Source organism: Vipera ursinii (assembly GCF_947247035.1).
Source record: "Vipera ursinii genome assembly, chromosome: 5".
In the NCBI taxonomy this organism is placed as follows: Eukaryota; Metazoa; Chordata; class Lepidosauria; order Squamata; family Viperidae; genus Vipera; species Vipera ursinii.
This window is the reverse complement of record NC_139518.1, coordinates 68,616,132-68,630,736: the sequence shown is the minus strand read 5'-3', so window position 1 is coordinate 68,630,736 and position 14,605 is coordinate 68,616,132. Positions and strand designations below refer to the sequence as shown.

General features: G+C 38.4%; 1 protein-coding gene across 1 annotated transcript; it reads right to left on the bottom strand.

Moving 5' to 3' along the window:
• Positions 1–4,709: 4,709 nt before the first annotated feature.
• LOC310641734 (vertebrate ancient opsin-like) lies at positions 4,710–12,953 on the bottom strand (the record flags this gene model as incomplete). The annotated part of the gene is made up of 5 exons (XM_083364973.1): positions 4,710–4,889; positions 7,332–7,571; positions 10,305–10,422; positions 10,509–10,719; positions 12,587–12,953. The coding sequence occupies 5 exons, from the start codon at positions 12,951–12,953 to the stop codon at positions 4,710–4,712; spliced, it is 1,116 nt and encodes a 371-aa protein (XP_083221099.1).
• Between the last annotated feature and the right edge of the window lie 1,652 nt (positions 12,954–14,605).

The window sequence follows — 14,605 nt, the reverse complement described above, 5'->3', positions numbered from 1 at the left end:
AAGGATTGTATGATAAAATGGGCCCAAAACATCCAGGAAGTTATCACAATGGACACGTGGGAAAAGATTTGGGTGAGGAACGTAAAATTTACTCAAGCTCAAAATCTAAGAGAGAACTTTTACAAAATGTTTTATAGATGGCATTTAGATCCTAAAAAGCTTGCAAGTATGTATCCGAATTATCAGCCTAAATGTTGGAGGTGCGGTGATGAAGATGCAACATATTTTCACATATGGTGGACATGTAAGAAGGTTAAGGCTTTTTGGATAAAAGTCTGGTGGAATATGCAGAAGATTTTTAAACAGAGGATAAAGTTTTGTCCGCAACTTTTTTTGTTGGGAATAATTGCAGACGCTACAGTTGTGGACATTAAGTTGATGTTGAACTTAATTACGGCAGCAAGACTTTTGATAGGCCAATATTGGAAGAAAGAGGAACTGCCGACCATAGAAGAGTGGACTTTAAAGGTTTCCGACCTGGCAGAGATGGCGAAGATTTCGGCCTATTTGAAAGATCATTCGCAAGAACGCTATATTATGGAATGGAGAAAATGGATTGAGTTTATCCAGAATAAGTATAGGGTTAAGAAGTTTTATGTAGCATTTGAATAAGTCTTCTTTCGTCTTTTTCTCTTTTCTTATCTTAGTTTCTTTTTATACATATTTAATATTATTAAGGCTTGTTTTATCCTATATAAGCTAGAGAGTGATGGATTTTAGAGTTTATAGTTGTTAGTATATGATTGTTTATGATTGCTTTTTATATATATACCTTGTATTTAGCTCTGGGAAGTCCGGGGGGGAGGGGGGGAGGGGGGGAGGTAGGGAGGGGGGAGGAGGGAGGGGGAAGGGGGGATTTTTAAAGGAAAATTGTATTTTAAAACTTTTCAATAAAAAAAAAAGCTAAAAATCTAGCTGTTGCTTCCAAAATAGTCAAAACATGCTCACATAAGGCAACTAGTGTTGTTTTTAATCACATATCATAGCTGGATTCCTATAACGGCTGACTTATTAAGCTGGCAAAGCATTGAGTCACAAACGCCTAATGAAGTGGTCACAAGAGGACTGCTAATATTTTAATTCTAGTACTTTTCTTAATCGTCATTCCTTGTGTGATGTTGAAGAAGAGTATAATAAAGTATGATGGTGAGAAAAGCTTGTGGTGGCTTTTAGGTTCTTTGTAAATGGTAATTGAATTAGACTGTGTAGAAGCCATAAATTAAATTTGGGTGGTGTTGCAAATTCCTCAGTTCAAATAGCATTGGACAGCTGAGCCAAATTATGAGAGTTCCAAGAAGATTCCACAACCAATCAAACCCTGATTCATGTGTCCTTGAGGGCACAGTTAAACTCCAAGTGGCCTCAACAGCTCTCAGAGTACTAACAACCAGATGACTGCAAAAAATACAATCCTTCCATTTCCCCCCCCTCCCTTCCATCCTATAAGAACTATCCTTCCATTCCCCCCCACCATCCTCACTTATGGGGGAAGGGGTGTAGTGTATGCAGCTAGCATACACGAGCTGACAGCACAACAGGAGGCGCGGAGCTGGACAGCTCCAGGCTATAACCGCAATTGGCGGGAAAGCCTGGTTCAAACAGGTTTGACAGCTCCGGGCTATAACCGTACTGGCGGGAAGCCGGGGTTTAAAGAGATTGGTTACCTGCAGTGGCGGGAAGCCCAGGTTTGAATCCATTGGCTGGCATTCACCTGGGCAGGTATAAAAGCACACCAGGTAAACCCCTTCCTCAGCGGAAAACCACCCAGCAAAATAAAAGGTCTGCTACACACACACCCTGGCTGTCTCGTCATTCCTGCGATTGGATCAGAGTGAGTAGCTTCTCCTTCTTGATCAAGGGTGAGATACCTGCAAATCCTCTACCCATTCTGGTCCCAATTCTACTTTGTGGCTTTGGGGAGAAGATTCAACACTCACTCCACCTATGGGGTTCACAGATGTTCCTCTTACACACATGCATTACACACAAATAATTGTGCCCTTTTTTATCATCCTTAAGCCTTGTAAAGAAAGTAATGCAGCTGAAAAACACAAGATGCATTTTATTCACTGATGTATTATTCACATTTATATCCCACTACAATCAGTTCAGATCTGATGGTTTACATGATATGAAAATTGTAAAACATTTACTTTAAGCAGAAAAGTAAAAACAAAAGCCAAACAAATTTATAAATTTAAATGAAAATAAAAAACAAACCAAGAAAATAAAGGATGTTTAATTAGACACCTTTCTGGAAAAGCCAGTTTTTAGTATCTTCTTGAACTTGAGCTGAGAAGCAAAGAGTTGGATCTGCTACCAGGAGGCTACAAAAAAGCAACTCCTTCTGACCTCAGCTCCTCATACTTCTCAAAATTGGGGAGCTAAGAATAATCTCTCCCTGGATCAGTGTTTTTCAACCTCAGCAACTTTAAAATGTGTGTACTTCAACTCCCAGAATGCCACAGTTTGGAATTCTGGGAGTTGAAGTCCACATAACTTAAAGTTGCTAAGATTGAAAAACGCTAATCTGGGGGGATCTAATACAAATAGTCCGTATTACCATAACTAAGCCTGGAATTATGGTCTTATTGCCAGTCATTAAGTGGGTCACCATGCCCAGAGGTTTATAAGTCAAATCCAGCAACTGAAATTACATTCCAAGGTCAACTGGTAGCCAGGGCCAGGTGCAAAGCCATAATTTGCTGCCAACTAACACTCAAGCTCCTGGGTTCTGGACTAATTGCAGCTTTCAAGTGGTCCTTAAAAGCAGTTTCATGTAAAGAGTTTCTGGGGTAATGAGGGCGTGAATGACAGTTGTGAAATGTTGCCACAGAATAACTGAATTACAATAATAATATAATCAAAACGTCCTCCTCTATTTTACTTTTTGGGGACAATTGCCACGATATTAGCCAAAGGGTTAAGAAACAATTTTGTGGGCACCTAATAAGAAAGATATTTTACATGATTGAAAGTCTTAGTACTGTTATCAGTCCCCCCCACTTTTCTTTCTATTCTGTTTTGTATTTTCTAAACTAAAGCTGCAATCACTCGGGGGGGGGGACAGAAACAAGAAAAGTGAATGGCTGGGTGGAATTGAAATATTATATATCTATATCTATATCTATATCTATATCTATATCTATATCTATATCTATATCGATCGATAGATAGATAGATAGATAGATAGATAGATAGATAGATAGATAGATAGATAGATAGATAGATAGATAGATCGATCGATAGATAGATAGATAGATAGATAGATAGATAGATAGATAGATAGATAGATAGATAGATATAGATATAGATATATTGCTATTTAAATTTGCAATGTTCAATTTCATTCAACTTTATGGCTGAACTTTGCAGAAATGATTTCAGTTTCATAAATAGAGAAGGCACATGTGATCAAAACCACAAAAATTATTGATCACAAACATAAATGTACAGATAAATGCACAAATACATTCCTGACAGAACAATAATTTACAGCCAGTTGATATCACACTTTCAAAAACTGGTGACAGTAATTGACTAGGAAATGACACGGCTGGAGACACTGCCTCATTTGATGAAATAAATGATTACTTTGAATTAGAATAAAGAGTAGAAAATGGAGGAAAATGAGAACAGCCACCCAAATGACTGAAGAAAAGTTGCTTGAGAATATTTGATCTATTGTCCTTGAATAATAATTGAGAAATATCTTTCATATAATTTATTTTACTTTCCTCCAGTAGATTCCTTTGGAGTCTTCTGCTTTGAAGTAACTCAAGGTACTCTGGTTTAGAGGTTGACTAGTTTTCTCCTTTGCTTAATACTGTAAGGTCAACACATACGGACTATTTCATTCTGCTAATTCAGCTTCAGGCAGACAAGGACAGAAGCATCTGAGAAATGATCTCGAGTTCTCTAACCCAGGGTACATTTTCTAAATGCCAAGGACAGATTCAACTATTACAAGAACAAGCACATTATGCTACCTTGAGAAATGGCAATTGTCCAATTCTATGTGTTTGCAGTCTTTCCCAATCAGTGCTCTTCATAGGGGATTTTCTTTTGAGTACTGAAGCATCAGTACTTATTTACTTATTAGATTTTTATCCCAGCTTCATTACGTTATGGACGACAGAAAATGAGGTGGCTGGATGGAGTCACTGAAGCAGTAGGCGTGAGCTTAAATGGACTCCAGAAGATGGTAGAGGACAGGAAAGCCTGGAGGAACGTTGTCCATAGGGTCGCGATGGGTCGGACACGACTTCGCAACTAACAACAACATTACGTTATAAGTAACTCAGGGCATTGAACATACATAATACTCCTTCCTCCTTCTATTTTTCCCACAACAACCCTCTGAAGTGGGTTGGGCTGAAAGACAGTCATGAGCACAGCCAGCCAGCTTTCATACCTTAAGTGGGACTAGAACTCACAGTCTCCTGGCTTCTAGACCAGCACTTTAACCACCACAGAAGGCTGGCTGGCTATATAGCTGGAGTTAGTCTGGTTGTAACAACCTGGGAATAGATAAAAGCTCAAGTGGATGTCAATTAAATTCTGTGATAAATCCTGTTAGAAAGTTATTTCTTATCTGGTTTTTTTTGCCTGCCATTATTGGATGGAAATGACAAAGGAGGGTAGAAAAAGTGAGATAGCCACATTGGACAGATTTAGCTTTCCAAAATGGAGAACTGGGCAAAAGATTGTCAGCTACTTCTTTCCTCTTCGTTTCTCTGGTTGAAGACAGTAACGCCTGCTGCGACTGTGGAGACGGCACCACACATTTTAGTACGTGTTAGCACTCTTCTCTTTGAGATCTGATTCACGTTGGTGTCTGCAGTTTCTTGTCCACTGCACTGGAACAGCTGGATTAGACATTTCCGGAACTTAAAATGAAATAACAAATGGTTATTTGTTATCAATAAATCAATGTTTATGATACCTTTAAAAATCCGTACCTGTTTCTCTTATTAAAACAGGTACGGATAAGTTGTAGTCCTCAGCCTTGTTCCAGAAACCCTTTATTAGAATTGATATAGACCTAAAAGGAGTGATTGTTCCTTTCCTAGCACCATACTTGGGAGACATAAAAAGGGAAAGAGAAAGAGAGAAGGAAGAAGGTGTCAAAACAAGAAAAGGATAGCAGAAGGAGGAAATATGTGGTCCATTGCACTACGTGATTTAAGTTTCAAGGCGATGCAGGCTTAACAGTCTACTGTATTCCAATGTTTCTCAACCTTTCCAACTTTATAAGCATGGACCTCCGCTCTTAGAATTTCTCAGCCAGAATTTAAATCCAAAATTTAAAGCTGGCAAAGTTGAGAAACACTGGATTACTCGTAAGAGAAGTTAGCTTTCTGAAGTATAGCTCATAGCTGCCAAAATGATCCATAATGTCTAGATACTTATGGAACCAAATCCATCTCTGGAAGTTCAGGGATTTCCACAATATGGAGCATCTTCAACCAGATAAGGCTACTGCCTCAGATGAGGCAACACTTGGCTAGAAAATTATTTCCGTGATTTCAGATTATACTGTTGCAACTTTACTCCATCTTGTGGACACAGAAAAAAAAGCTAAATGAAAGGAACTAGAGTGAAAATAGAATGACTAAGGAAAAAAAACTATGAGAAGTATTAGATTAATCCCTCAGAGAAGAAAAGGAAAGTGGACATGAGTGAAATAAGAGAGTTGAAATAATTATGTTACAGATTGCCATGGAGTATTTTAATGGATTTTTTTAAAAAAAGTTTGGAAATGGCTGGAGAAGGCTAAGCAAGGACATTCCAGCAAAAAGAATAGAATTTAAAAGCTAAAACTGAGTAAGGGGGAAATGTTGAAATTGCATGAGAAATATGTTCAAAATGTTCAAGAAGGAAATTATCAGAGGCTGAAAAAATAGTAACAGTGCAGATGCGGATCATGTAACTGAATGATGTTAAAATATGTGTGCATTTGCTTATGGAATGGCTGTGCAATTTATTAAAAGTGTGTAAAGAGAGTGACTGCAAGACTCAATGCGAAAGTGAATGCAGAATTATTGTAGGGTTAATTTGTGAAGTAGGCCTAATAAGTTGTGAATGGCACAGTGAAAGGATACAATAGACAATGGGGACCAACATTTAGAAAGTTCAGTGTGGTTTTATGCTGGGCAGGAGGTACAGTACACAGGACAAAAAAGTATGAATTATAAAAGGTATAGTTGATTTAGCATAAGCACATGATAAATTGAATAGGCTTCAATCATGGACGTCTGTGTGAGTTAACTGTGCATTAGTTAGTTGGTTGAAGATCGGTTGCCAAATAAGAGCAAGAATACTACAGAAGTGAGCAAATGAAGGTGAATATACGTGTCCCAGGATAACGTTGCAGGATCCAATCTGGGTCAGTCACCAGGACGAGAATTTTTGTCTTCCTAGCTTTTGGACTCGTACCAAGGGAGCTGCTCTGGTTGCCTCAGGGAACTTCTCATTTTGCACACAGAGCACATAGAGACGTTTGTATCTTGCAAGTATGAGAAATAAATGGACGGAGTGACAGCTTGGTCTCATGATGAAGGCACCAGGCTAGAAACCAGGAGACTGTGAATTCCAATCCTGCCTCAGGTCTGAAAGCCAGATGGGTGACTTTGTGCCAGTCACACTCTCAGCCCAACCCACCTCACAGGGTAGTCGTTGTGGGGAAAATAGGAAGAGGAAGATATGTTTGCCACATCGGGTTGTTTGTAAAAATAATAAAGGCGGGACACGAATTAAATAAATACATAAAAATAAAACTGGAAGATGCATATAATTTAACTAATGATGCTTTGCAATGACAGGAAGGTATGCATGATGTAGTAAAGGATGTTAATGTGAATTAGATTTAGCTATATTTCCTTTTTTCCTATCACATGGCTTTAATCTCTTTGGCTTATTACTGCTTGCTCTTTTTCTGTGCTTTGCATAATATTGCTTGCTTCAAAAGGGAATAAGAGCATAATAGATGTATTGTATTGAAATGGCACCGGATTAGGGAACACTGCAACATGGCAACAGCCATGGGTGGCTCAAATACGTTCAGGAAAAAAAATGGGTGCAACTAAATGTGTTACAGAAAATAAATGGGTAAAACTGAACGAGGTCCAGTGTTTGGAATCTATTTCACCAATACTGAGTTCACTAGCCCCTGGTCCATTTGTAAGCCTCTTTCAATGAGGATTGCTCCCTTTAGAGCTCAAAGCTAATATGTAGGCAATCCGATTCATTAATTTAAAGAATACATAGTAAAACCAAGTAGGAACATTTTTCATGGATTCATAAGGGTTTGAGTTTTTAATCACCAGTACCTGGTTGTTCATAAAGACATAGATAACTGGATTATAAACTGTAGCTGTTTTGGAAAAAAAGGCTGGGATTGCAGCAAGGCGAGGATCCAGCTCAATCGAGGGACGGGTGGTGACCAAGATGGAAAAGGCTGCATACGGAGTCCAGCCGATTAAAAAAGCAAGAATCATAATCACCACCATTCTGGCAACTTGTCTTTCTGGCTTCTGTACAGACCCTAATCTGCCTTGAACATCTGAAACCTAGAAAGAAAAGAGAAACATCTAGTGGGTCAGCAAAGAGATGGCTTTTGCCCAGCATCCTTGTGTAAATGTGGATTAAACAGCGCAAGTGAAAATTAGATCCTCTTCACTTGCAAAACCTAAATTAGACTGGCCTACATGTCAAAATTTAAGGAGCAGAACAGATCAAGCGAAGGATATAATGGCTATCATCAACCAAGGCAAATCAACAAAAGCACCAAATGCAAAACAATCAATAATTTAGCTTCAATTCTAATACGATTAAAAATAATAAATGATTGAAATTTGCAAGTCCTCATGTTACTTTTCATAAATCAGCCAGAATGCATAAAGGCAAATCAGGATTAATTCTTAATAAGCCTATGAGAAGATTAAGTAGGGCTGAGACATCTTTGAGCAAGCCTAGATAGTTCCAGGGTCCTTTTCAAATTTGAGATAATAAACTGAAGAATCCTTGGCATGTGATTTTAGACTTCACAAGAGCTTTGAAAAAATGAATCAGAGTTTGTAATACTTAGTGCTTAAAATGCCAAGCAAAAGTTGCAAAGGCCCAGGTTCAAATTCTTACTAAACCATTGTATAGCTTTAGGCATAAATCCATCAGAGAGCATCAGAGTTTTGTAAAATCAAAAAAGGGAGGGAATCAAAAGAAGGAAGGAAGGAAGGAAGGAAGGAAGGAAGGAAGGAAGGAAGGAAGGAAGGAAGGAAGGAAGGAAATGCAAGGCCCTTTCAAATGCATCCAATCATTTTTTATTTCAATATTTTGGCCTTCCATTTTACCAGCAATTAAGGATGCAATTAGCCTTAACTTTGCTGAACTATAATACCCAGGTGTCTTAGGTAGCTTGGTCAATGGTAAGGAATGCTAGGGCTGTAATTCAGCAAGATTTCGATGGCAACTGATTTCTCTTCTGTTAAACATATTAAAAGGATATTAATATGGGTAATAAAAGCCACTTAAGTCCATGGAGGTAAAATATGGTACAGGTAGTCCTGTACAAAACTTCATTTAGTGACCGTTATAACATGATTGAAAAAAGTGTCTTATGACCATTTTTCACATTTATGTCTGTTGCAGCATCTTCATGGTCACATGATCAAAATTCAGACACTGGCAAGTCTGACACTCATATTTATGACGGCTCCAATGTCCCAGGGTCATGTGATCACCGTTTGCGACCTTCCGAAAAGCAAAGTCAATGGGAAAGCCAGATTCACTTAACAACCATAGCACTTACTTCACAACTGCAGTGACTCACTTAACAACTGTGGCAAGAAAGGCCGTAAAATGGGGCAAAACTCACGGTCTCGTTTAGCAACCAAAATTTTGGGCTGAAGTATGGTCGTAGGTTTTGAGGACTACCCGTACTGTATCATTTGAAATGTTAGTGATTCATAGCAACGCCAAGCCTGAGAATTTGCTTTAAGATCAGAGCAGTCCCATCGTGCAGATGAGGCTGCTCTGCTTAGGTATCAAACAGCGTCTTGATCTGTACCAGAGGAAAAACCCCTGACAATGGGAGAGATGCCACCATAAAGGTATCGTACATACTAGCAGTTGCCTCAGTTCAGCTTTTATCAGCAAATTTGTGCATCATTGGAAAGCAATGAGAGGCTCACCACCAACCACAGTCCCTCACTGGGCTCATCCAGCTGGGGAAGAGGAAGGGGATGATTGTTCTTGTCTTACTAGCCTGAAAAAAGTGGAGTATGAAAGGACTCATATTCAGCCCTTCCATTATTGCCGCAGAGAAAATAGGCATCATCCATCAACACAATATATGTACGCTATTAGTAGCTACTTTGCTGTCTGTGTACATTTGTACAGAAACATATACATATATAGTATGTGTGTGCATATATATATGTATGTACCGTATGTTTTGGGTGGATGGATGGGTGTGTTGCTAAGCCATTTGAGCAAGGACTATGACATCAGGAAGAATAAATTTCTCTTGCTGTTCAGCCTCAAGTTCAGCCACAGAGCCAAAGCAATTTGAAGGAAAGAAGTATGGAGTAACACCTTTGTCTTTCACCAGTCAATCCATTTAGCTGCACAGGATGGTACAATTGTAGGAAATTTTGCTTTACTCTGCTGCTGAAATAGAAGCCCATTTGAAAGCGGATTTGGTTTCTATCAGATTATCAACCAAATGACATAACCTGAAAAGCACCAAGTTCTATATTAAAGCCAACAATGTAGAACTTGACACTTTCCAAACTATGTCATTTGATTTCCAGGTTTTTTTAAAAAATAGGTGAGTGTATTTATTATGCAATAAAGAATATTAAATTAAATATTTCTAATTATTTACTAGGAACCAAAGGAAGCGAAACAGAAAATAATATTAGAATGTTTCAGTGAAGTCACTGTAATTGTCCATTGCTTTGGTACTTGCCTAAGATGGCATTTATAAAATGAATTTCATATTTAACTTTGTTAATGTTATTGCTATCCAGGGCACAGTACACGTACTAATTTCTAAGGATGACATATTAAAGATTACATATTTACCATTGCTAAAACACTTCCCCTTAACACAAAATGCCATGCCTTGAAGTTCATTATTTTGTAAGCTGCCCAGAGCCCTTCTGACATTTCAGTAGTGAGATGGGTGGCATATAAATGTAATATAAATAAAATAAATTATATTTCATTTATATTTAATTCATATTTAATATAATTTACAGAATATATTACAATGCATATTTCTGATAAACATTTGCACCTACCTTTCTAAGTTTCCGCACCAGTTTTCCATAGGATACCAAAATGACCAATAAAGGCATTATGAAACAAGTGGTGAACAAGGTAATAATGAAAGTGTGGTCGTTATAGTCTCCAGAATACCTATAAAATACAGAGGCATGCAAACCTGTTAGGTTCTGTTAGATGAAAAGTGATCAGAAAAAGGCTACTTCTCTGAATCGCCTTACCAGTTGGGTTCACAAGTGGTCCCAATCTTGCTGGGAGTATAGCTGCTCCACCCCATTGTTGGAGGGATGGTCCATATCAAGGAGAAAACCCACACAAAGGCTATTCCTAGAGCAGCATGCTTGTCCTTGAAGTGCCCATTTCCCAGGGGACGGCAAATCACAACGTAGCGCTCAAACGCAAGCAGAGCAAGTGACCAAAGGGCAACTATTCCTGTAATAAGAATAAGAGATATTACAGAACAAGAGAATCAATCATAGTTTATTCACTAAAGCCAGGTTTTTAGCAAGGAAACTTAAGTCCAGAATTCCATTTATAGGACCATCTACTCTAAAGCTCTCTTCCTGGTGTAGCAATACATTGTTTAGACTGATAGCTCTTATTTTCTAGAATATCAGACAGTAATTTTTCTTAATACATCAGCAGTAACACTGTAACTTTGGCCACCCAAAGCATGTTTCTTTACTCCTGGCCCTTGGCTTTCCCCCAAAACTAATACAATAACTGCCTTGACACTGATCCAGGTTTCTTGGCCATGAAGCTCTCTGGGCAATTTGGGGACAAATTTGTCCTAAGATCATTACAATCAATGGAAGAAAATGGAACCCATCTTGATTTTCATCATGGAAAGTTGCGATACAAATCAGTTTACAATATCCAAAGACTGAACGCAAACATCAGAGCATTCAAATAGTCTCGTTGCTTCAGTCCAAAACCGTGTAACTGTCTGGAATGTGAATTGTTTGAAGGTGTAGAGTATAACCTATGTGCCTGGTCTTTCATGACGCCCAGAGTGCAAAACTGATATAGAGATGAAGTTCAGGCACGGAGGCTTTACTTCAAGGATTGAGCATAGTAGTAGAGTAATGATTGTAAGGACACTGGAAATGGAATCTGTATTTTGAATTTCTCTACCTCCCTCCATACTATTTAGACACACTTCCCTGTTTACTTACATCATTGCCCTTATCAACTTTCCTGTCTGATGACATCAAATGATGTTGATGTAGCTGAGTATGTTATTGATAAGAGAACATGGAGAAGATGACAGGGATCCCTAACTAACTGGGATGACTCCAAAATAATAGACCATGCATTTTGACATCACCACAAAAACTGCATTATTTTACACTTATTTTGTGATGACACATATAAATTTACAAGGGGGCACAATTTACATCAGAACAATGTAATGTTTCATCACTGCCTAGCCCTATTCTAATGGATACCAACAGGAGAAACTGTGTGTCCTTCTTCCCAATGTTCAGATGAGATCTCTGGAGCTCCTTCCTCCCTCAACTATTGGCAAAATCGGCTCCGGGATTAGATGGTGAAGTATCTTCCACAGAAATTGAATCTGCTGAATTCAGTAGGCTTCCTTATAACTTGCTCAGTTGCTCACCTTACATAGAGTTGTAGATTTTTAAAAGATTTATCTTAACACTTCAACTAAAAAAATAGGACTCCTCTACTATGCATTATTACTGAGCAGGGACATTATACAGTAGGATAGTCAACAGTGATAGTCATAGAGTACTAGCTAAGCAAACAACTTAGGATAGCCCAATGCTTAATCTTAATCAAATATAATTTTATTAAAACAGTACAGGGTTTTTTATGTGTAACCTTAGATGCAAACTAAATGATCAGTACTTGATCAGCTAAAAACATTATCTTGGGATACAATATCATTATTTGTCAGGGAGACATACTTCATCATGATCACTTCAAATTATATTGTTATGAAAGTGGGTTTTAATCCCATCCCTCTAAAAAAACCCAGTTTTCCCTCAATCTTTTAAGAGAGACATCTCTATAAACACATGTATATATTGAAAAGGGCTGCTTATGTATTTTTCTCTGGCTTCAGAAATGAAAGCAGTTACTAAGAAATCATTTTGTGTATGATTCAGTAATCAACATCAGCATTAGCTAATGCCAACTGTGTACACACTGTGAAGTTTGTAGATTGTGCACACAGATTCCTTTTGCCTAGCCCATAGACCACACAAACTACAGGTGCTAAAAATGCAAGTGTCACTTGTTGTAAAGGTTGTGAAGAAACAAACTTTCCACTTACCAAAGAAGGTGACTGCAAATCCTTCCAGGACACACGCCCAATGGCCCATATAAAAGTAACCCTTCAGATTAGTTAGAAAGCTGATTGTTCCCCCAACCAGAGATACAAGGAAGTCAGCCACAGAGAGATTCACAATGACATAATTGAGAGGTTGCCTCAACTGTTTGAATTTAACAGTGATGAGGATGACAGTAAAATTTTCAAATAGGGACAAGGAGGTCACCAAGAACATCAGAGCAGAGAGTAGATGGAAATTCCAGAATTCAATGGAGTGCAATGGTTGGGAGAAGGGATCCACCGATGACAAACTTGAGGAGGCATCTATCAGCGAAGATCCATTTTCAGATTCTCTCCTCGCTCCATCCATTTCTTTCACCTCAGAGAAGCAAATAATATTAGGAAACTAGTAGTCCATTCAGATTTTATTCCTAAAATGAATAATTCCTCCCAGCATTAGAAGCTTGCTTCTTCATTTTTTTTTTAAAAAAACAACAACCTCACATTTAGTACACTGGCAAAACAAAGTTCCACATGAAACAACTCAAAGAAGCAGAAGAAAACAGCCTGGTCTCCTTCGGCTTCTCTCTTTCAACTGCGCTGCCTCCTGACCAGTGAAGATTGAAAGATCAGTGGGGATCCTGCATCTGACTCTTTCATGCCAGGCACAGCAATGCGGGGATGGCCCCACCAGCATCTAATCCCATGGAGACAGACAGTAGGGGGCAACAATCCTTCCTGGGGGGTCTCTCATCCTGCTTCTCCTCCAAATCGCAAAGACCCGTTAGCTTTTATAGTTTCAAACTCTGGCACTCTTAACACATGAACACCAAATGCTCCCAGCTCTACTGCAGCTGTAGTTTTTAATGGATCATCATAGCAGAAATGGCTGCATTTCCCATATTTTCTATCCTCTTTTTCTCCAGTCCTGTAGGCAAGTAGTTCTAACTAATAAAATTATTCTGGAAGTTTGAGGTTGTTTCGTATACATAATCCATCCATCCTCATTTCAATCGACATAATACTATTTTGTTTGGCAAAGGGTGATTAGACACCCAAGGAATTTGTCTCCCGTACAGAAGCTTTCAATATACATACAAAACAAAGTAATAATAATCATAATGGCATCAATAAGAGGTGGTAGTAGTAGAGAAGATGAGAAGATAATAATACTACAGCCATACTAAATGGGTAAATACGCTTAGACATAAGAGAGTACTGTGGGAATAAGGTGTTTTAGTAGAGTGATAGCATGAGGAGAAAAAACTGTCTCTGCATCTAATTGTTTTGGCATGCCATGACTTGTAGCGGCATCATGAGAGAAGGAGTTGAAAGAGTTTATGTCCAGGATGTGAGGGGTTTGTAGATATTTTCTCAGGCTTCCTTCTGACCCAGGTAATATAAGGAGATTCCTCCGACTTTTCTATTTAAAAGTTACATTCTTATTCAAGGGCAGTTCTTGGACTCATAAAATTAGCCTCTGAAGATGAGGAGTTTGATCTCAAGCAAGGAAGCACAAGAATCTAAAGCAGCACATTCCTTACATCAACCATTTTAAACATTAATTGCAATACAGATGTCCCAAAATACTTTCGGAATAATTTACATTTTGTTTGTTTATTTGTTCCATTGGTAGAATTACCTACTTGGCACCTAATTCTGGTAGACAAAAATCAAGCAGTTTAAAAAAAAATCAAAGCGCCGAAACAAATTATATCTGGGGCAATATGTGTCTCCAAAACAATATGGATTTGAGGAACTTCTTCTTGACCCCATGTTTGTTTTAGAGAAAAGAAATACAAGTGGCAGATATGGACAGCCTTGGGTGCTACCGAGGAACCTCTACTTCCTGATGGAAGTAGAGTAGTACTGTCCATTGATATATGGTTTTATGGTACTACTCCAAAAGAAGTGGTGTTACTAGCCAATCAAACCTTGGGTGTACACTTTTCCCAAAAAGTTTCCAGAATTTTGGCCACTACTGTACATGCCTCAGAATAGGAAAGAGAACAAAGCTTGATG